This window comes from Euprymna scolopes, chromosome 7 (genome assembly GCF_053919585.1).
Source record: "Euprymna scolopes isolate OS-2025 chromosome 7, ASM5391958v1, whole genome shotgun sequence".
In the NCBI taxonomy this organism is placed as follows: Eukaryota; Metazoa; Mollusca; class Cephalopoda; order Sepiida; family Sepiolidae; genus Euprymna; species Euprymna scolopes.
In genome coordinates, this window is record NC_136488.1 from 112297758 (window position 1) to 112325268 (window position 27511).

Sequence of the window (27511 nt, forward strand, 5' to 3'; positions counted from 1 at the left end):
ATTGATTGGCACTCTCGACAGTTCTCCACCACCTCCCTAACCTCCTCCTCGGTGGTCTCCGGGTAAAACTCTCTGGCTAGGAATAACGTTCGTTCTCGACCAAAGTGGCGCATTTAGTGTGACTCTTTGACTTCTTCCCCTGCACAGCATACCGAGGAGACCTCTTTTCCCTCCTGCAGCCAGGCCTTTTTCACGCGTGTCATCGAATCCGACTTGTTTTTTTCTGACGGGACCAACATAACAGATACTCTCAACTGGAATTCCGCTATCAGGTCGGTGAGCGCTCCGAGTCTGCAGTTGATCAGCATTTCCGCAGCACCCCTTTTCTTAACTCTCTTATCGCCAGTTACTGCCGACCGAATCCACGACGCTACCAATGCCGAATCGGTTTTGACTTCAATTATTTTCAATCCTCATTTCAGGGCCAGATTGATTCCTTTTATAGCGGCATCTAGTTCTGCTACGTTGATATGGGAGAAGTCGTTGTTTTTTCTTAGCCACGCCGCATCCTCCACAGTTACACCTCCTATCTCTAGTACGACGCCCAACGCCAGGTTACTGGCATCGCACCAAACCACACCCGCGTCTTCGCCGCTGACATACCATTTCCCTTTCACTGGGTCCTCATTCCTCACTCTCGCAATGACTTCTTGCAGCATGTTCGTAACCTCCTTCGTCACACGGCCCTCCCAGTCATCAGTGCCTGTTTGTCGTTTAATAAAGCTGCATGCTATCCTGAGCCAGCCAGCGATAGGATAGTGCCCGACCAGCCTCCCGCAGACTGAGAAGAGTTCTCGCCTCGTCAGCTCAGATCCAACTTTGGGTATTGCATTCCCTCGTTCGAAGACAAGGCTGTCTTTTCCATTTCGCCTTAGTTTCAACCTCAGCACCGCTCCTCCATCTAGGGCCTCCGCCGGTTTTGTGGTTAACCCATACTTCTCGACATGGCTTCTTACTTTCTCTGCTGTCACCTCTGCCTCCTCCACCAGGATGTCGTCAATGTACGAGCTAGTGACCTCCTCCACTGTACACTCTTTGCTAGCACTGTCTTCAGTACGGCAGTCATAATTTTGGGGGCTGAACTCAGCCCAAAGCCTAACCTCGTCAGACAATACACCCGCCCCTTGTACCGGACCAGTTGGTACTGCCAGAGTTTTTCATCTACATGGATCTGCAGATATGCCGATTTCAGATCGACAATCTTAGTGGCCCGCCCCATTCTTCTCCATTTCCTCATGACATCCTCACATACGTCGATCCCCGTTCCAGTGTGGCAGGCTACGTGTCTGTTCAATTCCCTAAAATCCAGCATGGGCCTAATCTTGTTTTTGGTAGGCTGAACAACCGCCAGTAGTGGCAACACTCCTTTTTCTTCCCCTGTCCACGGTTTCAGAATTCCTTCTTTTATCCACCTCTCCACTTCTTCCTCGAATCCTTTTCTTATTTCTCCTGGCAGGGTGTTTTCGTAGCAGCCCACCTTATTCTGTAGTTCTGGGGGCCCGGAGATCCATTTCCATTCCACCGTCCACCTCACGCCATCAAACTTCGCCAGGAAATCTTTGTCCTCAATGCAGCAAACCTCCGGTTTTGGGGTTCTGACAGTTCTATCACCTTCCACTCCTGCCATCCCCACTGCGCTAAGACGTCCAAATGTCACTTGGCCCCCTCTTAACGTAGCGCCCCCCAGTCGGTTAATTGCACTCATACCTATAATCACGTCGACACCACCGACCAGATGATTCAACACTAGGGCTTGCAGTTCAATGTACACCCCTTGCACCATTACTTCCGCTGTCGTCTCTCCTAGGCATTTCACATCACTGCCATCCACGGTCCTAATAATCCTGGTTCCGCTCCATGACCTTGCGACATTCCTTGCTAACAGCGTTGTAGTGCAGCCTGTGTCGACAAGGGCTATGGCTCTCTTCCCATTGACTACCACCGGTAACCGAGGCAATGTTCCATCATGCGCCATTTCCACACAGAAGGGGTAACCACTGGCGCAATAGCTCCCTTCACTCGTTTCCCTGGTCCCGTGCAGCAACACAATAGCGGCTAATATGCCCCACTTGTCCACATCGGTAGCACGTGATCCCCGGTCTCGGCTCTTTGCAGTCCTTGATCAGATGAGGACCCTGGCACCGGAAACACTTGATGGCAGGTCTCCCCTCCTGTCGCCTCACCGGCTGCCTCTCATTCAAGTGAGGCCTCATGCACATATTTCCACTCACAGCTGCAGCCACGATTGGGCTTTTAACATTTTTCACTAGGACTCTGGCGTGGACCAAGAGATCGTCCACTTCCATAGAATGGATCCCCGTGATTCTCTGCATGTTCGCAGAGATTTCCTCTGGGAAGCCGTTCACTAGGTACAGCTTTACTGTCATCTCCAGGCTCCTCCCCACGTAACCAGCCAACCCTGCCCGTCTCCTGATCTCTGCCGCAAAGACGTCAACGGACTCGCCGGTCCACCTCAAACTTGACAGCTTGCCAAGTGCTTCAAATGGGCCCTCCGCGAAGGCCAATTTCAGCCTTTGCTCCACTAAGGCAAGGTCTTCCTTGTCTTCATCTCGCATCTGCTGGTAAATCGTGAGGGCTTCCCCCTCTTAGTATAGCGGCAGCAGGGTGACCACATCTTCTATCTTTTGCAGCTTCGCCACCATTTTTAATTTCTCCAGCCACTTAATCAGGTCGCCCTCCCCAGGGTCTCAACATCTGAGTGCTCAGTCTCCACTCAGCCATGTTAATTGCTTGATACGCCGAAATAGCTTGTTGCTTGCGTGACACTGCTGTCCGAACTTTCACCTTCCCGTTCCCACTTGACGCGTCTTCTCTCCACTCCAAAACGAACTTCTGCAACTTTAGCTTTTCTCTTCTGCAAATACAACTTCTCTACTCGCAATCAAACTTCAGAATGCCCTATTTCCCCAAATCACTCCTCTTTTATTTCCAATCAGGAGCATCTCATTTGCATACCTCGTGGTCACCCTGTAGGCATATAAAGCAACAGGGCAGCCATTTTTGTTTCTTTCTTCTTCATTATGAACACGAGGTAAGACACACAAAAACGCGGTCGGTCGTTCTTGTTTCTTTTTTCTTCATTTACACCACATCTATGCTGGTTATCTCTCTTAGATCGGAGTATAAGCGCCGAAACAAAAATACTAAAAATACGTACAGACAGGTGTATAAAAAATTATACCTTTCTACTTGTATAATTCTAATAAAAATTATTATCATTTGGTAAGGTGGAATAACATTGAAACATTTGAACAATGAAATATTATCCCATGAAGTAAACACTAAACCTTGATTTAAATTGCAATCAATTAAACCTAAATATTAAATTATTTTTTTTTATATTCGTAAATTCAGTGCTTCTACACTGTGTGATTATCTTATTGAGGATGTCAATGGATTAGAAAAGACAGAACGATCGATTGACTTTTACATAATGGCGTCTTTATTAAACAAAACATTGTAAACAAACACCGGTAAGGGACGCCACTCGAGGCGGTGAAAACTCTTATTAGTCCCTCATGCAACATCTTCCCCTTTCTCAATGACAAAACTGAACAACAACAAAAAAAAAAAAACAATAAGTCTAAGAATGAAAACAGGGTCTATTAAATATAGTGATGTAGGCATTCATTGGGCTGACTACCCTCATACCTAACAGGGATTATTCTGCCCTTTCACTTATGTTCTGAAATCCCTGAATCTCACAGGATCTCTTACTATTCTTCCTGACCATGTTGTCCACAACCTTTCCGGGCTTGGTTTTGTTGGGATGGGGTTGGGTTTGGGCTTTCTCTTACTTCACCTTCATATTGAGGTGGTTCTGTGGTGCATATCTCTTCTGTACCCTGCCCTGCATTCTTGGGTAACTCTCTTTGCACTTCATATGGCTGGTGTATTACCGATGTGAGTGGGGGTGTCTCTGCAGTTTTCTTCAAATCTACTCTATTCCGTCGATATAATTTCCCATCCACTTTTATATGGTATGATCGCTCATCCAGTCTCCGCCCTACCACTACTTTCCTCCTCTCTTTTTGACCATTTATATGTGGTTTCATCCGGACTACATCTCCAGGATACAATGGTTTCAGTGGTTTTACTTTGTGGTTGAAAGAATGTTCTTGCCTCCTGCGGTCTTGCTTCACCATTTTTCTTAGATTTTTGGGCAATTCTGGCCTGAGTAAATCCTCTCTGGTTGGGAGAAGTGTTTTTGTTCTTGACATCAGCTTCTGAGCTGGTGATAAGAGACCCCTGCCTGGCGTATTCCTGTGATCCAACATGCTAGGTATGGGTCAACCTTATCTTCCATCGCTTTCCAGTTTTTTGCCATCTTTACTGCAGATTCCACCTTACCATTTGCTTTGCTATTGTATGGACTAACCGGTGTATGTGTAAAACACCACTTTTTTGCAAAGGTAGAAAATTCCTGGCTACTAAACTGAGGCCCATTATCAGTACCACCTGATCTGGTATTCCATGTCGTGAAAAATGGTGTTTCAGTTTAGTTATCACTGTCTTTGCTTGTGTATTGTGAAAATGATCAATTTCTCAAAAGTTGCTCATGTAATCAACTGTGCAGAGATAATCTCTATCTGCAAACTTAAAGAGATCTATACACACTTTTGCCCAGGGTCTGTCAGGAACTTAATGGACCCTTAATGGTTCTGCCAGATTGGCTACTTCATATTTTTTTACACGTGGGGCATTTCAAAATGTAGTCCCTTATGTCACTGTTCATATTTGGCCAATACAAACATTCTTTTGCTCTTCTGCAACATCGCTCTACTACTAGTTGTGTGGATTGCAATTTTTCTTTCAACACTCCCCGCTGTGTCAGTGGGACCACTACCTGGTTTCCTCTGAAAATTAACCCATCTTGCACCGTCATTTCACTCCGCATATTAAAATATGGTCTCACCTCTGGGTCAAGATGTATTTTGTCTTCTGACCATCCTTCCAGAATTACTTGCTGCAACTGCTGCATGCTTCTGTCTTCCTTCGTGGTGAGCAAGCATCCTTCTCTCTGTTATAGGAATATATTCTGCTTCCTTGAAATCATCTTCATCATCCATATATTCGCCGCCAAATCCATAAATGTATGCTCTTGATAGCGGGTCTGCAAGGAACATTTTCTTACCTGGATGGTACAGAACTAAAGCATCGTAAGCCTGTAGTCGCATTAACATGTTTTGCAGTCGTTTTGGGCATTTCACCAATTCTTTTTTCATGATCGTTTCCATTTGCCTATGATCAATTAGTACTGTTATCTGTCGATCAAACGTATATTGGCGAAACCGTTCACATGCGTAGACTACTACTAGTAGTTCCTTTTCAATCTGTGCATACCGAGTTTCTGTGTCAGTCAATGCACGGCTGATATAGGCTAGTTGTTGACCCTCTTGTAGTAGTGCAGCCCCCATGCCCTTCTCACTTGCATCACATTGAATGACCAAAGATTGTTGGGGGCATAGTACCTTAATACTGGTGCCTCACTCACTAACTCTTTAATTTTCCTAAAAGCCTCTTCATGAATTTGGGACCATGTCCATGGCACATCTGCCTTCACTAAATTTTTACGTCAGATATGTGTGGTAGAAATTTTGCCAGGTAATTTACGAATCCAACCAATCGTTTCACTCCCTTCACATCTATTGGGCACGGCATCTCTTTTATGGCTCTTAACTTTCCAGGATCAGGACGTAAACCATCACTGGTAATCATGTGTCCCAGGAAAGATATAGACGTTTGTCGTAGGTTTAATTTTTCAACATTCAATCGCATCTCACGATCATGACATCTCTGCAACATGTTCCTGAGTTTTTGGTCATGATCAAATGTTGCTTCTTCCATCATTTTATCCTTCCCAATCACCAGAAGATCATCAGCTTTGTTATCTACCCCTTCCAAATCGGACACATTGTCAAAAAGGGTCTTTTGAAATATCTCCGGTGCTGGAGCAATCCCGAAAGGTAAAACTTTCCACCGGAACCTACCATATGGTGTAGAAAATGTTGTTAAGCGACTGCTGGCTTCATCTAATTTTACATGCCAAAATCCATCTTGTAGATCCAGGGTAGAAAATATCTTTCTGTCAGCCAGGTGTTGAAAATTGAAACCCGTAGTAAACTTTCAATGCATCATCTCCCAACGTATGAAGCAAAAGTTCCCTCTGATATTGTAATGACCGTTTCGTCAAACACGTAATAATGGCGTAATTATACCATTTAAGTTTAAACAACTTCCAATTCGCCGCTAAATTGTCTTCCATACATAGGGGCGCCAGAGGCCTTATGCCAGCTACTGGTCTGTTTGTTTCTTCCATGACCGTTTCGGATATTTTTTTCCGTCCACGTGACGTACGTATAAATTACAATTTTAAACAAGAACAATAAAGTTACTTATCTGTTTCTGCAAATAGCTTTCCGCTTCTTATTCTTTTCTACATCTTATTTGGACTCTTTCCATCCTACCATTGTCATTATCTTATTGAGGATGTCAATGGATTAGAAAAGACAGAACGAACGATTGGCTTTTACATAATGACGTCTTTATTTATCATTGTAAACAAAGCAAAACGTACACCGGCAAGGGACGCAACTCGAGACGGTGAAAACTTTTATTAGTCCCTCATGCAATATACACTTTATCGCCGAAACTGGAGACGCCATTTTATTTCGAGCACCTGTCGATTAGAATCAGAGGGAGAAATCAGTATTTTAAACAATGGCCGAAGTTAAAAATAAATAACAAAAAAAAAATGAAACTAGATAAACTATGAAAAAAAGTAAATAAAGTGAAAGAGAACATATATCCATAATTGTTTAATTGGAAATGTTTCGATTTGATTAATGAAAACGGGAAAGTTTTTAATTTAATTTTAGGTTAATTTATTATTTCCGGAAGCAATCGTTCGCCTGTTTAATTTTTTTGTTATGCTTCGGTCATAGTTTAAAATACTGATTTCTCCCTTGGATTTTAAGGGCAAGTGCACGAAATAAAATGGCGTCTCCAGTTTCGGCGATAAAGTGTACAAGTACCAAAAGTTCTTGCGAAATGTTTAATTTTGATTTCAAATGATGTATTTTAAAATAAGTTTTCGTTATAATATCTTAACTTTATATATCATTTTAAAGAGCATTTTTCGTTCTATCTAATTGTTTGAATTATAGGTACGAGCAAAAATGGTGGAATAAAGATAGGGGGACATAGTTTTGAAAGCCAATTTTTCATATTTTTTTGTAGCTTTCTTACGTTAGTTGAGATATGTTGTTATTTGTTGCGATCTTGTTCAAGAAGAGGTTCTTTACTTTCATTATAGGATTACGTATTTAACAAACTTTTTGTTAATTATGTAAATAAAACTTGTCTTTTTCCAAGCACACAGACATTCCCATTAGTTTTTCTTGTTACTTAAAATAAATTATTTTAAAACAAATTAATCAAAACGATCTCCAGTGGTTATTATTGTGCATACTGCTGCTTTTAGTCATTTTTACTTTATTATTTTTTTCGAAATGATCATGTAACAAAAGATATTTTCATTTCAGTCAAATTCTTTAAAAAAAACATCTGCAAATTAATTTTAATTCATAACAATATTTTATCAGTCTTATTTTAGATTACATATCAGTAAAAATGTCATTTATATCATATGATCTTTTTATATTTCTTTTAAATAAAATCCAGTAAACAAAATGGATCATTGGTTATTTTATTAAGTCTTTTTGATTAATTTTTATTAATGTATTTTATTGCTTTATTCACAGCCAATAATGGCTTTCTTCCGGCCTAATAAAGATAGTCCAAAACGTCCTTGGTTTAACTGGGCCCATAGGTGTGTTGGTGGAATTGCTTTCATTTTGGCAGGTAAATATCATTTTTATCAGATTATATTTTATTGATGAATACAAGATGCATAGAAGACGTATAGTAAAGGAGACTGAGCAATACCAAACCTTCTGATTTATCAATGAAGATCACATATTTGAAAGAGAAGGAGGTCTTGAAAATAATCAGCAGTTAATTTGAAAGTTGTAAAAGAAATATTAATGAAATCTTCCTGGGAATTCATTATACAACTAATCATCCCGGCCAGATTTGTTTGCGTTTTACGGAATTTTATTATACACTCATTAATGTAAACTTTTAATCCGTTTTCAAGCTCTCTTCCATTTCCATCAGGTTGTGATGCTAAGAAAGAGGAAATGGTTCACAAATAGAATATCATAGGATGCTACTTCTTCTAAATCTGACTGACTGATTAATATAGTGTAACCGACAAAAAAAAAAAAAAATAGAAAATATAATTCAAATTATTAATTGAAAATTTTACTATTACCAAGCCGGCTGCAATAATGCAAATAAATGCAATCAAATTTTGTAATATTTACGTGTTTTGACGTGTTTTCCTTGTCTCTTTTTCTGCTGCTACCTTCTCCCACTAGGTCGATGTGTATTTCATAACTTTGAAAAAGAACATTATTATTAAAAGGCATGTTTATTTACATATGGATACAGTTGAGTTTCTATCCAGTATTTGTGTGACCAATGTATGTAAAGTTAGCGCAGCAGTCTGTCAACATGACGATGACTGTTTTATGGAAACCACCAGGCCATGACTATACTTCACTACTTGCTTTTGTGTATCATGCGATCTTGCTAATCATTCGTGTAGATATTCCTCCATTTCAAGTTTCTGTCCTCTGTATCTTTCAAACTTAATCTGGGCATTCTCTCATGCCCCCTTCTCTCACACAACTATTGACTTAGGAGTCATTCAGACTCACCTATTCCCTCAATACTTAGCTGAGATTCTTCTATATTAGTAAATGCAGTAGCACATCTCTACATTTGTTTATCTACATGGCATTCATAATCTTCCTGGGATGCGCACACAAACAAACTATGTATACTCAATCATATTATATATAAAGTAAAGATATGAATTCTCTTCTATCTTTGATTGTCAATGATTTGGGCCAAATTTTCGGACTTGCTTTGACGACTCATCAGTTGATTATAAAACATTTACAAAGTTTATGCACTACAATGCTCGTCCCCTTACTGTGATCAAAAGCTCCAATCCCAAGAGACCGTTTGCTTATCCAAAAGAATCCTGATCCTAATATGAGGCCTTTCGCTTGAGCTCTAAGGACAACAGCAGATTCATTGTGAGAAGACACATGTCCAGCCAGCACCAAAAGTTAGTATTTACAACTGTAGATATACATCGAGCATTTTCCTTTTTGTATGTGTGTGTGTGTGTGTGTGTGTGTGTGTGTGTGTGTGTGTGTGTGTGTGTGTGTGTGAAGTAGTTCAATTGGTGAAGCATCAGAGAAGAGCAAAACCGTAGGTATTTTTAACCTCTCGTTTCCATTTACTAACCTCTCCATTCATTTGTTTTCTAAACCTGTTAAGAAGAAAAATAGAGTTAAAAAGAAAATGAAGGCATAGAAGAAAGAAAGAAAGTTAAACCATTTATCTTTTATTTGACTACATTTTAAATGAAAACTTTGTCTATGGCAATTAAAGCAATTAATACAGCTGGTACAAAGATACCATGATTGGTTCAGATGTAAATTCTAGCATTGCTAAATCATAAAGCTCTATGGTGGCAGAATGACAGGTTTAGCTAGTACAGTAAAGATGGATTTAAGTAACAGGCTCCTATTGTTTTAGTTTGAAAGTTATCTGAGTTCAAAATATCTGCTTCAAACGCAGCTGCAAATCTTTTTGAAAACAGATCACAGGGTTACACTAGAGTTGGGTCAATTGGTTGACATGGCGTTATTGTCATCAGATTGTAACGTCACAAGATGAGAACGAAAGTTGGTGAGATTTGTGATGAAATTCACGCCCAGGTAATGAGATTGGAAAGAAAGATTAGAGTCCATCTCAGGGAAGCGACGAGAACACATAGCAGTTGATTCCTGAATGTGAAGGAATGCACAGGTGGTTGAAATGTAGCAGGAACTCAAGACATCCCATCAAGCTAAAGGGTTAGCAAGAAAGTGGCGATGAGTATCTGACCTAATGGAAAAGCAGAAATAAACTCAATTACGTCTCTAAAAAAAGAAGACTTACGTCCATTCATCACTGTGTTACGAAATGGTTCCATTTACAGAGAGTACAGAACAATGGGGCAGATGCAATTCAATACGAGGATATCACAGCCACAAAAGGAAAAAGAAAGGAAAACACCAATATACGTTTCGCAATATCTTATTGTAATGACAAATTTGAGTATGAACGTGTAAAAGTTGCACGGGCAGCTGAAACAACACCGGTTCACATACTATAAAACTCCATTTTTTTGGTAAGACCATTTGTAAAACCCAGAAAGATAGATGCGCCATAACTTGAACCAAAGTAAATAAGTAAGAAGATATAATTCCCTTATGAACAAACGTTATAAACATTATGCGTTGATAACACCATTACACAATATGATCTGAAGAATAGATGAAAAACAAAATAGTGTATGGAAATATGTATGTGTATATAATATAAAGCTGTGTGGGGGGGGGGGGGGGTCACAAATAGGCTCCTATATGGTTGACTATTTTAAAAAACTGATGACATATAATGATAGAAGATGTATTGAGAATGGGTATGTTTGTATCTGGCAAAATGGTGGTTCATTAAAATTGTGGGGTCTGCGTTCGCGCCTGGTCCACAAAGTATGTAAATAAAAAATTTAAAAATTAAAAAAAAACGTTTACAAGTGTTTTTGATATAGATGTATATAAGAATACTTTGATAAGTATGTTTTTACTTAAATAGGGATGGTATAATAAAATTGTGGGGTCTACATTCGCGCCTGGCCTCCATAGAATGGAAATAGGCACAAACTTTAATAAAGACTTTTCATATCTATCTGCGTAAGTACACTTTGATAATTATGTTTCAGTTTGAAGAAATATGGTATAATAAAAGTATGGGGTGTTCGTTCGCGCTTGACCTCCATAAAATGGAAATATGTCACAAAGTTTAACAAGGTTTTTTAATATAGATTCACAGAATATTGTGATAAGTGTTTCAGTGTGAATAGGTATGGTATAATAAATTATGGGGTTTATCTATTTTATTTTTACTTTCATCATATTTTGCTTTGGTTTTGATACACCCAAATTTACAACCCTTGATTTTCATAACCTATCATACTTCCATAAATCAGAGTCCATTTTCTCTAGGCTGTTTTTGAACTCAGTCAACTACGGGTACTTTTGCTAGTATATATATATATATATATACTAGCAAAAGGTTGTCCGGTCATAAAATACACTTAAATATGATATTTCAATTAATCCAGGTTTCATATATATTATTCTGAAATCGTGATTTCAAAAATGAAAAAAAAAGTATTTAGGTACCATCAACTAGAATCGAAACCGAAGCATTCAAAGCTGTTGACGTTACCACTGTGCCAACGTTACACGCATATGAACTGATTAAAAATTAAAAATAAACTAAGATGACTGTACAAAAATGTATTACGATTTTTTCAATTTTGACCCATTTTTGACCACTTAAAAACTATTTTAACCGGCTAAAGACCTATAAAAGAACAGCCGGTAAAAAAAACCCCAATCATTTGAGGCCCCTATGCCGCTCTGTGACTTTTAGTTTCGGAGGAGATAGAGTTTGAAAATATGGAGACAGCAGTGACGTAGCAAGGGAGGGGCGGGGGACGGTCCGCCTCCGGTGGCACATGCCAGGGGGCGGCATTTTGAGAGGTTAAAAAAAAATAAATGAAAGCTAACAAAAAATCTGAAATTTTATGCCAAAAAGGTTGTAAAACATCGGGACTTTTAGAGATATCGGATTCAGAAAAATGTGTCCCTATTTTATGAGCGGCACATGTTAGGAACGGCATTTTGATAGGGTTGAAATAGAAAATAGAAAAAATACATAAAAGCTAATAAAAAATCGGAATTTTTTTACCAAAAAGGTTGTAAAACATCGGGACTTTTAGAGATATCGGATTCAGAAAAATGTGTCCCTATTTTATGAGCGGCACATGTTAGGAACGGCATTTTGATAGGGTTGAAATAGAAAATAGAAAAAATACATAAAAGCTAATAAATAATCGGAATTTTTTTACCAAAAAGTTGTAAAACAGCGGAAATTTCATGAGGTATCTGAATCAGAAAAATTGGAATCGGAAAAATATGTCCCTATGTTACGAACAACACATACCAGGGGGGAGCGGCATTTTGTGAGGATAAAAATGGAAAATAGAAAAAAATAAATAAATAAAAGCTAACAAAATTTGAAATTTTATACTGAAAAGTTTGTAAAAAAATCGGAACTTTTGGAGGTATCGGAATCAGAAAAATGTGTCCCTATTTTACGAGGGATCCATGTCAGTGGGGCGGCATTTTGAGAGGGTAAAAATAGAAAATAGAAAAAATAGATAAAAATAAATAAAAGCTAACAAAATATCTTAAATTTTATACCGAAAAGTTTTTTAAAAATTGAAACTTTTTTGGAGGTAATGGACTCAGAAAAATGTGTCCCTATTTTACGAGCGGCATATACCAGGGGGCGACATTTTGTGAGGATAAAAATAGAAAATAGAAAAAATAAATAAAAATAAATTAAAGCTAAAACAAATTGAAATTTTATACCGAAAAGTTTGTAAAAAAATCGGAACTTTTTAAGATATCAGAATTGGAAAACTGTGTCTTTATTTTACGAGCGGCCCTTGTTAGGGGCGGCATTTTGAGAGGGTAAAAATAGAAAATAGAAAAAATAAATAAAATTTAACAAAAATTCTGAAATTTTATACCGAAAAGGTTGTAAAAAATCGGAAGTTTTGGAGGTATCGGAATCGGGAAAATGTGTCCCTAATTTAAGATTCCAAAACAGATTTTTTTAAATTTTTAATTTCATTTTTCCTTATTGGTACTAATGATAAATATTTATTGTTTTTAAAATTATCATTAGAACTAAAATGATAATAACATCAAAATACGATATGATTTTTTTTTTTTTTTTTTTTGTAAAACAAAGTTTTCAAAAGAGTCGCATAAATTCTCTAGGTAACCTTTCAAAGAAAGCAGCTGAATTACATGTTTCAAAAAATGTTGAAAAATTAAACAAAATACTTTCAAACATCACTAATAATTGAATGATACAACTAGACATCCTACTAACCATATAACTATAAATATAACACAACGTAACTCTGAATATCCTAGTCTTACTAATAACTCTTACTACTTACATTTATATCCCCCAATACATATAAATTTAACCAATATAGAAACAAAAACCATTTAAGGAATTAAAAGTTGATTCCTCAACACATTTACACATTCACTGCATTTAATTTACAATCATTATTCTTTCACCTCTTCCTCATATTATCTCTATCATTTTTATTTTTTAACTTATTCTATTTATATTTTTTCATTAACTTTATTTTTATTTTTATTTTCTATTTAGAAATCTAAAATATTTTATTTCATATTTTTTTAAATTTAAACAAAATTTTTTTCTTTTTTTTTTCTACAAGCCAATATAGCATAATTAACAAGGCAAATCCATACATACCCCTAAATATTAAACCAGTAACATGTATTGGAACATATTCATGCGTCTAACTAAACTCCCATTATTAACTATATCCTTTTATTTTTTTATCCTAAGTTTACTTTATTTACATAGTATAAACAGACACATATCTATGTATATGTGTGTGTCTGTATATGCATGTATATGTTTATGGATATGTATGTTAATATATAAGTGTATGAATGTATATGTGCAATTTGTGTGTATATATGTATATATACATCAATATCTTATTGGAGATATGTGTCTATACATATATGTATGTAAGTATGTGTATGCGTGTGCATATATATATATGTATATGTATACGTGTGTGTATATACGTATGTGATGTGGTGTGTTGCACACAGGGCCTTTGAGCGTGTAGTGTTGTAGCTTAGTGAATGTGTAGAGTGCTTAGCTGCTTGGCTTTCAGGTGCTTTGCTCCTCTTGCTTCCAGCTGTAACCGCCACCTATACTCGCAAGAGCGAAGGGGAGGCAGTTTAGTAAGCCCTGCCCACTGGTGGTTAGAGCGTCTCACTGGTCAAGACTCGCATGCCACCTCCTCGTGGTACATCACGGTTTAACTGGGTACCTTGCGGCCCCAGGCTAAGTGTATGTGGGATCTCGGAGTAGTCTGGAGCCCCAGAGGTGTTGAGTGCATGGCCCTCCGGCGTGAGGACACGCCCTGGCTTACACCAATCCAGACCCCAGCTATGTGGTCAAATAGCAAAATGTCATCTCGGCAGCAGGAGTTGGCAGTCATGGTATGAGCGCAGCTGATATATTTTTCAACCACCGGTCTCCCATGGCGGATCACTGAGCGGATGAATCAAGAACGATCAACGGTCAGGGATCAACACCCAGTTAGCGGGTACTGCGGGGCAACCTACCACTGCTCCAGCTGTCGCACTCCTGTGCTCCGCTGGGGTCCGCAATGTTGGGTCCAGAGGTGGATGTTCTGTTCTGGGCATGCACTCATCCACTACTTCCCTGCCCCGGCGCTTGACGTTTCAGGCAACTACTATGGATATGTCAAGAATAAATTCTCAGCGACTGGCAATTCGGGAGCCCCCTGCAGTCGGGGGTGCTGTCGTTGCTCGGCAGGGCCCGCGTTCTAGGCAGGCGCGCCCCGGTCGACATCCTGCTACTGCCTCCCCACTACACCTGGCCTGCTGGAATGTCCGCTCCCTTGGGGTGACTTCCTCTCTTGACAGTTTTCATCCTCGGAAGTCTGCTGTTATCGACCTGGAATTACTCCGGTTGGGGGTGGATGTCTCAGCACTAGGCGAGACATGGCTCACTGGAAATGGCTCCATACGTGAAGCTAACTTCACATTTTACTGGACTGGCTACCCTGACTTGGAGAGACCAAAACATGGAGTGGGTTTTGCCATCTGCAACAAGCTGCTCAGCTTTGTCGAAACTCCCGTCGCCATCTCTCCCAGATTAATGTCACTACAGCTACACACCACCTCTGGTCCAGTGTCCCTATTGTCTGCCTACGCCCCAACCCTCACCTCGCCGGATGATCAGAAAGATGCTTTCTATCTCCAGCTGAGTGAGACCCTCTCCAAAATCGACCGCGGTCACCGCATAATCATCCTGGGTGATCTCAACGCTCGAGTAGGCAGTAACACCAATGCCTGGCCTGATGTCCTGGGTCCTCACGGAGTGGGCTCTATGAATGAAAATGGACAGCGTCTTCTGGAACTCTGTGCTACACACAGGCTGTGCATCCCATCAACCTTCTTTAAGGGCTCACCGTGGTCGAAGATGACATGGCAACACCCACGCTCTAAGCGCTGGCACCAGCTGGACCATGTGATCACTCAAAAGAAGCACCTCCAGGATATCATCCACTGCAGGACAATGCACTCTGCGGACTGTGACACAGACCACTCACTTGTGCGCTGTAAGCTTAAACTAAAGCCAAAGAAAATCCACCTGTCTTGCTCAAAACCACTTTCAACGCTCAATGTTCTTGCTACTAAGTCCAAGGAGAAATGCCAACATTTTCAAGCTTCAATACAATCCACCTTTGGCCAGTCTGCACCCCCTCAGGATGCTGCCTCTGCCTGGCTGCGGATTCGTGACACTGTTGGAGTTTGCGCACTCTCCAGTTTTGGTAGACGTACAGTAAAGCAGCCGGACTGGTTCGGACACCACGCGGACACACTCCATCAAGCACTAGTAGAAAAGCGAGCGGCAAGACTGGCTGTGATGCAGGACCCCTCTCCTCAAGCTACTAGCCTCTGGAAGCAGAGCCGCTCAAAAGTGCAGCGCCTAACTCGAGAGGCTAAACACAACTATTGGAGTGACATCTCCAAGCGTGCTGAAGACTGCTCTGCCACCGGCAACACCGGTGGCATGTACCAAGCTCTGAAAGAGGCTCTAGGTCCTCCTGTGAAGAAATCATCTCCTTTGCGATCTCTGACCGGAGAACTACTCACCAATCCTGATGATCAGCTTGACCGTTGGGTGGAGCACTACAGCTCACTGTATGCTCAACCTGTAGCAGCTAGTGAGGCTGCTATAATAGCTGCTGTTCCCCAACTACCAGTCCTCCATGAGCTAGATTACGACATCACCATCGATGAAGTACACAAGACCATCAAGCTACTGAGGAACAACAAAGCCCCCGGCGTGGATGGGCTACCTTCAGAAATCTTCAGATGCGGTGGTGACTCACTAACTGAGGAACTCCATCATCTCTTCTCAATCTGCTGGAATGAAGGTACTATTCCCGATGAACTTCGTAACGCCAACATAGTTACCCTGTATAAGAACAAAGGGTTTCGCTGCGACTGCAACAACTACCGTGGCATATCTCTACTTTCCCAGCCTGGAAAGATCTATGCCCGCTTAGTCCTGCCACGTCTCCAGATTATTGCCAACAGAATTCTTCCTGAGAGTCAATGTGGCTTTCGACCTGGCCGCTCTACCACTGACATGATCTTTTCTGTTCGTCAGATCCAGGAGAAATGCATTGAGCAAGGCCGTCCTCTCTATGCTGTTTTCGTTGACTTGACGAAGGCCTTTGATTATGTTAGCAGATCAGGGCTATTTCTAGTCCTCCGTCTACTGGGCTGCCCTCCCAAACTCCTGAAAACCATACAAGAATTTCACGATCAGATGAAGGCTACAGTACAGTTTGAGGGCTCTCGTTCTAAAGAGTTCCCCATCTCTTGTGGTGTCAAGCAAGGCTGCGTGTTAGCTCCTATTCTGTTCGGAATATATTTCTCAGCTGTTCTGCGCCGAGCCTTCCCAAACCCAACTGGAGTGCTCCTTCACACTCGCAGTACTGGAGGCCTATTCAACCTGGCCAGGCTACGCTCAAAAACTATGGTTAACCGCGTACAGATCCGTGAACTCCTGTACGCTGATGATGCTGCCTTCATCGCCAACTCGGAGGTTGAGCTTCAGGCAATGTGCTCCTCCTTTGCTTCTGCCTGCGAGGAGTTTGGTCTCAAAATCAGCCTAGGCAAGACGGTGGTCTTTGCCCAGCCTGCTGGGCTTTCACCCATAATAACCGTAAACAATCATGTACTGTCAAACGTCACCAAGTTCACTTACTTGGGTTCTACAGTTGATAACACCAACAGTCTTGATTGTGAACTGGACTCCCGCATTGGAAAGGCATCAACAACTTTCGGCAGGCTTAGTGAGAGAGTCTGGAAGAACAAGTCCCTCTCGCTACACCTAAAGATCAAGGTTTACGAGGCCTGCATCCTCAGCACTCTCCTGTATGGCAGTGAGACTTGGTGCACCTACCGCCGACACGAACACCGTCTGAACGCCTTCCACTTCCGATGCCTGCGCACAATTCTTGGATTCACATGGAAGGATCATGTACCAAACACAGCTATCCTCTCCACGACCAAGAGTACTGACATGTACACAGTGCTGCGCATCCGTCGCTTACGTTGGGCTGGCCACACCTGCCGCATGGACGACAGCCGGCTACCAAAAGCACTTCTCTTTGGAGAGATAGCTGATGCCCCTCGCTGTGCTGGCAGGCCACGCCTCCGCTACAAGGATGTCCTGAAACGTGACCTCCAGGTCTTCGGCATCCCTCACAACACTTGGGAAACCTCTGCCGGCAACCGAGCAAAGTGGCAAGCTGCTATAAGATCTGGTGCCAAAAGATCCTGCCAGCAATACACAGACTTCCTGAACTGTAGAAGACTGAAGCGCCTTGCCAATCGTCGTCCTCGACGTTAAGGGCCTATGATGATGATATACGTATATATGGGTGTGTGCATGTGTGTGCATTTATGGGCATATATGTTTCCACGTACATTGTGTATATATTTGTATGTGCATATGTGGTTATATGTGTGTATGTTGATATATTTTTATATATACATGTGTATTTATGTATATATATATATATATATGTATATATATATGTATATGTTTATATGTGTATGTATGTGTGCTTGTATGCGTGTGTATTGGCATGTGTATTCACTCTTAACTGCCTAAAACAATTCATCGTCGAATGTACGTTTGGACTTACCGTGGCCACTGCGAGCGTTTGAGAATGAACCCTTGCCATACACATGTGACACGCACACTAACCCTTTCTCTCTCCCTCTCCCTCCCTCTCTCTCTCTCTCTCACACACACACACTCTCCCTCCCATCAATTCATATATTCCAGTGTATAGGTAAACAATCTTAATAAAAACAGTCAAATCTTGAAACCCAAAATTGAAATTCCTCCCCCCCCCTCCTCCCCTTACCTTTCACGTTTATCTCCCCCTCTTCCCCCCCTATATCACTATATCTTCACCCACGCCTAACTGAATTTACTAAACCCCCACACCGCACACTACAATCTAATGTATTTTAAACTTCAAAACTTAATTATTGTCGATCTCCGCCCCCTTATTTTCTCTTCCCTTCTTTCTTTTTCCTTTTTTTTTTTCTCGTATTTCTTTTAAAATCGTTCTTCCAAATAATAATAGCAATTTTTGTAAGGTCTGAAAAGGCTGCTGGATCGTAAACATGGTCCGGCAACCGAAACATATGTAACTGAACAGATAAAAGGGTAATAAAAAATAAAACGTATATATATATATATATATATATATATATATATATATATATATATATATATATATATATATATATATATGTGTGTGTGTGTGTGTGTGTGTACTAGTGATAGGATGATTCCAAATTTTTTCCTGATTCCAATTCAATTATCGATTCTGTCTTGAATTCCTGATTCCAATTCTTTTTAAATTTCTAAATATTTAATTAGTGATTTGTTTTTGTCTTTTTTTTTCTTTTTTCGAATTACTCTAAAACCTTCTTATGTCTGCATATATTTTCACAGACAAAAAATGCACTTAGTGTGTGTGGGAGAGACATATATTAAATTTACGGGGAGGGGGTTCTAAATATTTTTCTCGAATGTTTTCCTATTAATTGATTGAAAATAATGAAACAAATAAAGATGCATTTCTCTTTTAAAACAAAGCCGATTTGTATTTGTCATTAGTTGGCAAAATGCTATTTGAATATTTCATAAACAATAGAAAATAATTAGCAGTTGTTATGCAAAATAAAACGGTATACAAACAGAATAGTTAACAAAGTCGCCTCTCCATTTTAAACATGAGTTTCTAAATAACATAGTTACTATATAGAAAACAATTCTTAACTTAAGAACGGATGTGAATGTATTCTTAACTATTCTATACGTTCTCTCTACTAAAACAATGTTCATGTGTTTACTCTAATCATAAATATTTGCCCGGTTATTACTACTGACAATGTTATATATGTGTAGTAGATTGATTTGTTTTAATGCAAAAAAAAAAAAAACAAGATACAGATAAATATAATAGAAATACTTTTTACTAATATTGTGAGAATTTTAGACTAACACCCTCGGCTAAAAATGATATTTTCCTTTTGTTTTATTCGATTTTCATTTTGTTTTATGCGATTGCATATGGACACCTTGAATATCTTGCCGGAAAAAAGCACAAACAATTATTTTTAAATTTAAACATTCGTACATTAACTTAAAATGATGAATAATCATCATTTCCAGGCTACTCTAACATTGTATAAATATTTACTAACCCGAAGTTGTAAAACTATGTGTAGTCACTTCGACTCCCCCCCCCCAAAAAAAAAGTTTATAGAATTTATTTCCATGAGGAAAATAATAATTTTTGGTTAGTGTTCTAAAATGCTATAATGTCTCTGAAATGAAAAATAATTTTACGTTAATTTAATATTGAAGTGGGTCTCCACCCTAAATTCTTAAATAATTGTTTTGTTTGTTTAGCTTCCCACCAAGTATTTTAAGGCATTAACACATAGTTGCCTAAAAAATAGGATCTTGTTTTATTTTGGAAGAGTGACCTAACCGAGAGGCTCAATATACTATTATTATTACTACTAATACTACTACTACTACTACTACTTGTAAGTTTTTATTTAAAAAAATAATAAAATGTTATAAAGATAGTAATTCTTTTTTTAATCTATAAAACAGTTTAAATGTATTTAGAATAGATTTTTAGAAATACACTTACAATTTTAATGTTGGCAAAATGTCCATGTCTTTCAGTGGAAACAAACCACCCAAAGGTTTCAAGAATTTACTAGTAGTGTGCGAGCCTTTTCAAGTCTCACACAAAAACACGCGTTCACATTTCAAGCTATATTACTTGTCATATACATACGCACACACAAACATACGTGCCCACGTCCACACACGTACATATATTCACGTTCGCGTACATACACTCACATTCACATGTATATACACACACGCTAACGTACAAAAATGTACTCACACATACGCACACGTATGCACACAGATGAACGACGTCACTTCCTTTCAAAGGAAATCCATACATGCGCAAAAGACACTCCAGAAACGAGTATAAAAGAAAGAGCAATACGCGGCTCCTTCTTTTAGGCCCAGCTTTCGAGCTGGTCGGTCTACGGACCGACCGCGTCCGTCACGTCCACTTTGTCACTATGTGGGGCAAAAAGCTAACAGACCGTACGTACACATTCTCACTCTTTCTCTCTCTATCTACTACTGGTCCCTGAGAACACCTTCGCGTAGCTGACTGCCAACTGACGTCAACTCTCTATCCTCTTCTTTGTCAACACGCTGGACTATCATTCCAATTTCCACTACATCACTCACTTCTCTTCCCACGCGCGAACAAACGATAGTGAGATGAACACACATTTCCTATTCTTTCTACAACACCAGTCCCGCAACGAACGATGGTTACACCCGCGCGGACATGAACACATGTTATATCTAAAACATTCTTTCTTTCAACAGTAAATAAACGACACGTTTATCTTATCCATCAATTGAGTTTTTGTTTCCTTCAATTCCATTCGTTTCATTATTTTCTTGTAGCGAGTTAGGGTATTATTATATCCTGGTCCGCAACATGGATGGTGACCCCGTTATTTTTAAAATGAAATGGATGATTTTGAACGAAACACTCATACACACACACTCTCTCTCTCTCTCTCTCTCTCTCTCTCTCTCTCTCTCTCTCTCTCTCTCTCTCTCTCTCTCTACGACAATACACTTTTCTTCTCACCAGTAAACAACGAAAGACGCACGGCAAACTATATACTTTCCCTCTCACCAGCTAACAACGAGAGACGCACGCCAAACTTTAGACCTTCCTTTTCACCAGTTAACAGCGAGAGACGCACGCCAAACTAAACACGTGCAGTGGCCTTTTCTTTCATTTGTTTCTTCACGAAAGAAATTCCTGTTCGTTTAATTCAATTTAATACGTCGTTCGTTTCTTCCTCGAGACAATTCATTTTCCCTATTTTGCACTACCACGACGAAATGGTGACATCCGAACGCGAGGGGATCACGCCTTTCCTCCTATGCCACAAGTCTACAACAAACTGGCGCCCGACTGACGCGAAACGAACAAGCATGGCGACCCTACCTTTTTTAAATTAATTGTTTGTAGCGAGACGCGCGTTTTATTTGGTAAAGAAAAAAACGAACTTTTCAAAAAAGAAGTTAACTGCTACCGACAAGGACCTCAACGAACAACAATGACGGAACCCCTCGTCAGACTCGGCAGAAAACGAACACAGAGCTGTTGACTTCATAGCGAATTTAAAGAAAAATTCGAGTTCGACAAACATTTTTCATGGTTTCCTGACATTACCCTGCAACAAATGCGAGGAGCAAAATCACATAGGCCTATACACATTCCCTCCCGCACAGCAGACGCAACAACAAAGAAACAATAACAGGACATCCCTATCAACACATAGGAAGAAGTTGAATCAACAATACGAGTTGAGATGCACCACGCACGCTGATAAAATCACAACTTGGAAGTTTCGTTGACAGCCGGATACCAAACCCCTTTCAATACGAACGAATGCGCAACTAGCGCCAGTCCAAACGATGCACACATTACTGCAGACTCACTTGCGAAAATACCGTCAACTGGGCACACACACGACGTCACCACGAAACAAAAAAATTATCCTTCCAAACGAACAATTCACTTCTCTGTCCAAGCAACTCGTTGCACATGTCAGCACACAAGAAAAAAAAACCCAAACAAACGTCAGCCTAAAAAAAAAGAGTAAATGCTTTTCCACGTGTAAGTAAATACTTTTTTTTTTTACGAACAGACTCTGTTTTTGACATTCCGTTTTTTTTTTACGTTTTTCAAACAACCACACCAACAGAAAAAAAATAAAAAATAAAAAAACAGGAAGAAAAATCAATTGCCGAAAACATTACTTACAATATATATATATATATATATATATATATATATATATATATATATATACACTGCATTTTTTTTTTCCTAGGAAGGGGAGTATTGTGCGAGCCTTTTCAAGTCTCACACAAAAACACGCGTTCACATTTCAAGCTATATTACTTGTCATATACATACGCACACACAAACATACGCGCTCACGTCCACACACGTACATATATTCACGTTCGCGTACATACACTCACATTCACATGTATATACACACACGCTAACGTACAAAAATGTACTCACACATACGCACACGTATGCACATAGATGAACGACGTCACTTCCTTTCAAAGGAAATCCATACATGCGCAAAAGACACTCCAGAAACGAGTATAAAAGAAAGAGCAATACGCGGCTCCTTCTTTTAGGCCCAGCTTTCGAGCTGGTCGGTCTACGGACCGACCGCGTCCGTCACGTCCACTTTGTCACTATGTGGGGCAAAAAGCTAACAGACCGTACGTACACATTCTCACTCTTTCTCTCTCTATCTACTACTGGTCCCTGAGAACACCTTCGCGTAGCTGACTGCCAACTGACGTCAACTCTCTATCCTCTTCTTTGTCAACACGCTGGACTATCATTCCAATTTCCACTACATCACTCACTTCTCTTCCCACGCGCGAACAAACGATAGTGAGATGAACACACATTTCCTATTCTTTCTACAACACCAGTCCCGCAACGAACGATGGTTACACCCGCGCGGACATGAACACATGTTATATCTAAAACATTCTTTCTTTCAACAGTAAATAAACGACACGTTTATCTTATCCATCAATTGAGTTTTTGTTTCCTTCAATTCCATTCGTTTCATTATTCTTTTGTAACGGGATTAGGATTTATATATCCTAGTCCTCTCGATGCTATTGCTTCTATACCTAGCTAAGCTTAATTTTACAATCAGGTCACCGATCGGCTGTGCAGAAACGAATCTTCGAAATCAATCCAAAAGCTCTATTTGTGCCATGCATTAACCATTCATTAAATTTGACTTATGTACATGCCAGTTCTGTAGCGGTTCACTCTGTTACTTTTTTTTTGCATACTGGACCAGTTATTCTCGTTCTTTTCTGCATCTACACATTACTGGGACGTCTTGATTCAGTTGACCGATCTAAGTATCAAGCGGACTGTGGACACAAGATGGAGTAGTCGAGCAGATGCAGTAAATGTTGTGCTAAAAAAATTATTGGAAGTCGTCATTGCTCTAGAACAGCTCACAGAAGGAGAAAATGCGACCACAAGATCAGATGCATCTTTAACTCTCAACTCAGTATTGTCGTTTCCGTTTCTTTTATTTCTGAGCGTTTGGAAAACTATTCTCCCAGAAATCAATGATGCCCAGAAGTATCTTCAAGAAAAGGGGCTGGATCTGCAACAAAGATCTGTCAGGCTGACGGCGTTGAGAGATTGTCTTCTTCAGAATAGAGACAAAATGGTGGATACTGCAATAGACAAGTTCACAATCTTGCAAGTAAATACGCTTTTCTAACACCGTCAAATCTGCTTGATGATAATTACGATTGTCAGCATGGTGAAATTGACGAAGATATAGAAAAGGATAAATTGTTTGCTGAAAGGAAGAGATTACAGTATTTTGTGAAAGCTTCAGGAAAAGACAAAATCAATGGACATCTTTTGAATTTTATACAGAGATACCACCTTGAGGATTTTAACCCTAATATTGTGATCTTGCTGCTCATTTTCCTTACCAGAGCTATTAGCGTTGCCAGCTGTGTGCGCTATTTCTCGAAACTGAAGCTCATAAAAAACTACCTTACATCAAAAATGAGCCAATCAAAACTTACAGACTTGGTAATCCTCTCCATAGAGAGGGAACTTGTCGATAGAGTGAATTTTTATATAGTTATTGATAACTTTGCCGAAAGAAAGTGCGTAAAGTATGTTTGTAAATTTTCAACTGACTTGATGCCTTATTAAATAAATTTATAGCCTTATTTTCAATTCATGAATACATTTATTTATAAAAAATGTAAAACAATTTTTAAAAGGATTGAAACATTATAAACAACAACAAATTTCTTAAATTTCGCGCTTAAACCGAGTGATTACACACAAGGATTTCAAAAAGCACGGATACAAGACGTTTTTTTCTCTTTGGGAGGCCTGGCCTCTTAATAATAACATTATGAAGAAAAAGAAAAGAAAACTACATCGGACTATCCTCTCTTTGATACAGCCATGTTATTTGGCGAAAATTCGGACTTTAACAACAAAACAAAAAAGTAAATAAAATGATTTTATCATTTATAACATCTTCAGGTTTTCAAATGTTCTCATTTAAATTAATTATCATATTGGTTGTGTAGCCAATTAATTTAACATTTTTTTATAATTTGAATTATACGTTTTTGTTTTGAATAAAAATATTTGGTTTCTTTTGTTTCATATTAACGTTTACACAATTCCTTTCATATTTACATACTTATTATTATTCAAATTATTGAAAAGAAATTGTTAAATTAAATTAAAGTTTTAAAAAGGGGAATTGTGTAAATACTAATCTTGAGGGAATTGTGTAAACATTAGTTCAATGAAAATAAATATTTTGAGGGCTTTTGGGAATTTTCACGATTTTAACATGTCGTCAGGATGGGGAGGCGGCAAAACAGGTAATCATATGCCAGTGATGATGGAAAAATAGGTAAATATATGCTAGCAAGGGATGCAAAACAGGTAATTACATGCCAGGAGAGGGCGGCAAATTTTACGACCGCCCCGGCTGGCAAAAACTGATGCTACGCCATTAATATATATATATATATATATATATATATATATATATATATATATATATATATATATATATATATATATATATATATATACTAGCGGAGAGTACCCGGCGTTGCCCGGGTGTTTCGAGGCGTGTGTGCTCGGGCGGGGGTGTTAATCAAAACATAAGAATAAGCGAAGTAAATATATGGAAAAAATACAAAAAACTAACGTAATGTTAAATGTAAAAAACGTAACGTAATGTTAAATGTAAAAATGGGAAAAACAAAAAAAGAAACGCGAAACAGAAAAACCAACGTTAAAACTTCGTTAAAAAATCTGAAAAATTCCCTCCTCCCCCCAAAAAAGAACACGTGAACAATGGCTTAAATAACTCAATTTCAATATTAAAATTTAAAAAATCGAAAAAAAAAGACATCTCACACTACGATTCGAACCCAAAACGTTTAGATAATGAGGCCGCTCTCTAAGCAACTGAGCTAAGACGATGTCGCCGACATTGTATTGCTTTTCCAAATATTTAAAGTATATCAGGTTACGACGTCGTATGACGCATGCGTAGAAGCGAACTTGTCATGAGAGGACTTTTTTTTTTTGCTGAACCCCCGCCCTGTAGAAAACTACTGATTTCAGGATGCAGGAATTAACGTTTTTAGCCAATTTTTCGATATTTGTCGGGCGAAGGTTGGAAGTTTAAATTGATACCGATCTGGCGAAAATCCGTGACCCGTGTGGAAAGTTTTTCCGAGACATACAAACACACATACATACATACAAACGAAAAAACGTACATACATACAGACACACATTTTCGCATATATATATATATATATATATACATATATATATATATATATATATATATATATATATATATATATATATATATATATATCAAAAGGAAGGGTTGTAGCTTTGAATTTGGGCGTATCAAAACCAAAGCAAAATATGGTGAAAGTAAAAATAAAATAGATAAACCCCATAATTTATTATACCATACCTGTTCACACGTAAACACTTATCACATCATTCTGTGGATCTATATTAAAAAACATTGTTAAACTTTGTGACATGTTTCCATTCTATGGAGGTCAGGTGCGAACGAACACCCCATAATTTTATTATACCATATTTCTTCAAACTGAAACATAATTATCAAAATATACTTACGCAGTAAAATATACTTACTTATGAAAAGTCTTTATTATTGTGCCTATTTCCATTCTTTGGAGGCCAGGCGCGAACGCAGGCCCACAATTTTATTATACCATCCATATTTAAGTTAAAACATACTTATCAAAGTATTCTGATGAACATCTATATCAATATAAAAAACACTTGTAAACGTTTTTTTTTAATTTTTTATTTTTTTATTTCTATACTTTGTGGACCAGGCGCGAACGCAGACCCCACAATTTTAATGAACCACCGTTCTGCCAGATCAAACATAAACATTCCTGTGTCTCGATACATCTATCATTATATATAATCAGTTTTTTTTTAAATAGTCAACTATATAGGAGCCTATTCGTGACCACACACACACACACACACACACACACGCACACACACACACATTCAGCTTTATATTATATATATGCATATATATGTGCATATATATATGTATATATATGTGTGCATATATGTATATATATGTGTATATATGTATATATATATGTGTATATATGTATATATATGTATATATGTATATATGCATATATATATATATATGCATATATATATGTATATATATGTATATATATGTATAGATATATATGTATATATATATGTATAGATATATATGTATGTATATGTACATATATATATGTGTGTATATGTATATATATATGTATATATGTATGTATATATATATGTATATATGTATGTACATATATATATATGTGTATATGTATATATATATATATGTATATATATGTACATATATATATATGTATATATATGTACATATATATGCATACGTATATATATGTATATATATGTATATGTATATCTATGTATATATATGTGTATATATATTTATATATACATGTATATATGCATATATATGTATATATATGTATATATGCATATATATGTATATATATGTCTATATATATGTATATGTCTATATATATATGTATATATCTATATATATGTATATATCTATATACATGTATATATCTATATATATGTATATATCTATATATATATGCATATATATGTATATGTATATATATGTATATATATGTATATGTATGTATATATATGTATATATATATGTATATATATATGTATATATAAATGTATCCATGTATATATACATGTATATATATATATATATGTATATATATATACATGTAT

The 27511-nt window shown here is 38.2% G+C and overlaps 1 protein-coding gene across 2 annotated transcripts in view; it reads left to right on the forward strand.

Annotated features, from left to right (window-relative positions):
• LOC145279888 (ferric reductase 1-like) overlaps positions 1 to 27511 on the forward strand; it is a 459209-nt gene that overhangs the window by 392693 nt on the left and 39005 nt on the right. For both annotated transcript variants that reach the window (XM_080131362.1, XM_080131363.1), the window contains exon 13: positions 7785 to 7884. In XM_080131362.1, coding sequence (XP_079987488.1) covers positions 7785 to 7884 — 100 coding nt within the window. The remainder of the gene's footprint in view (positions 1 to 7784; positions 7885 to 27511) is intronic.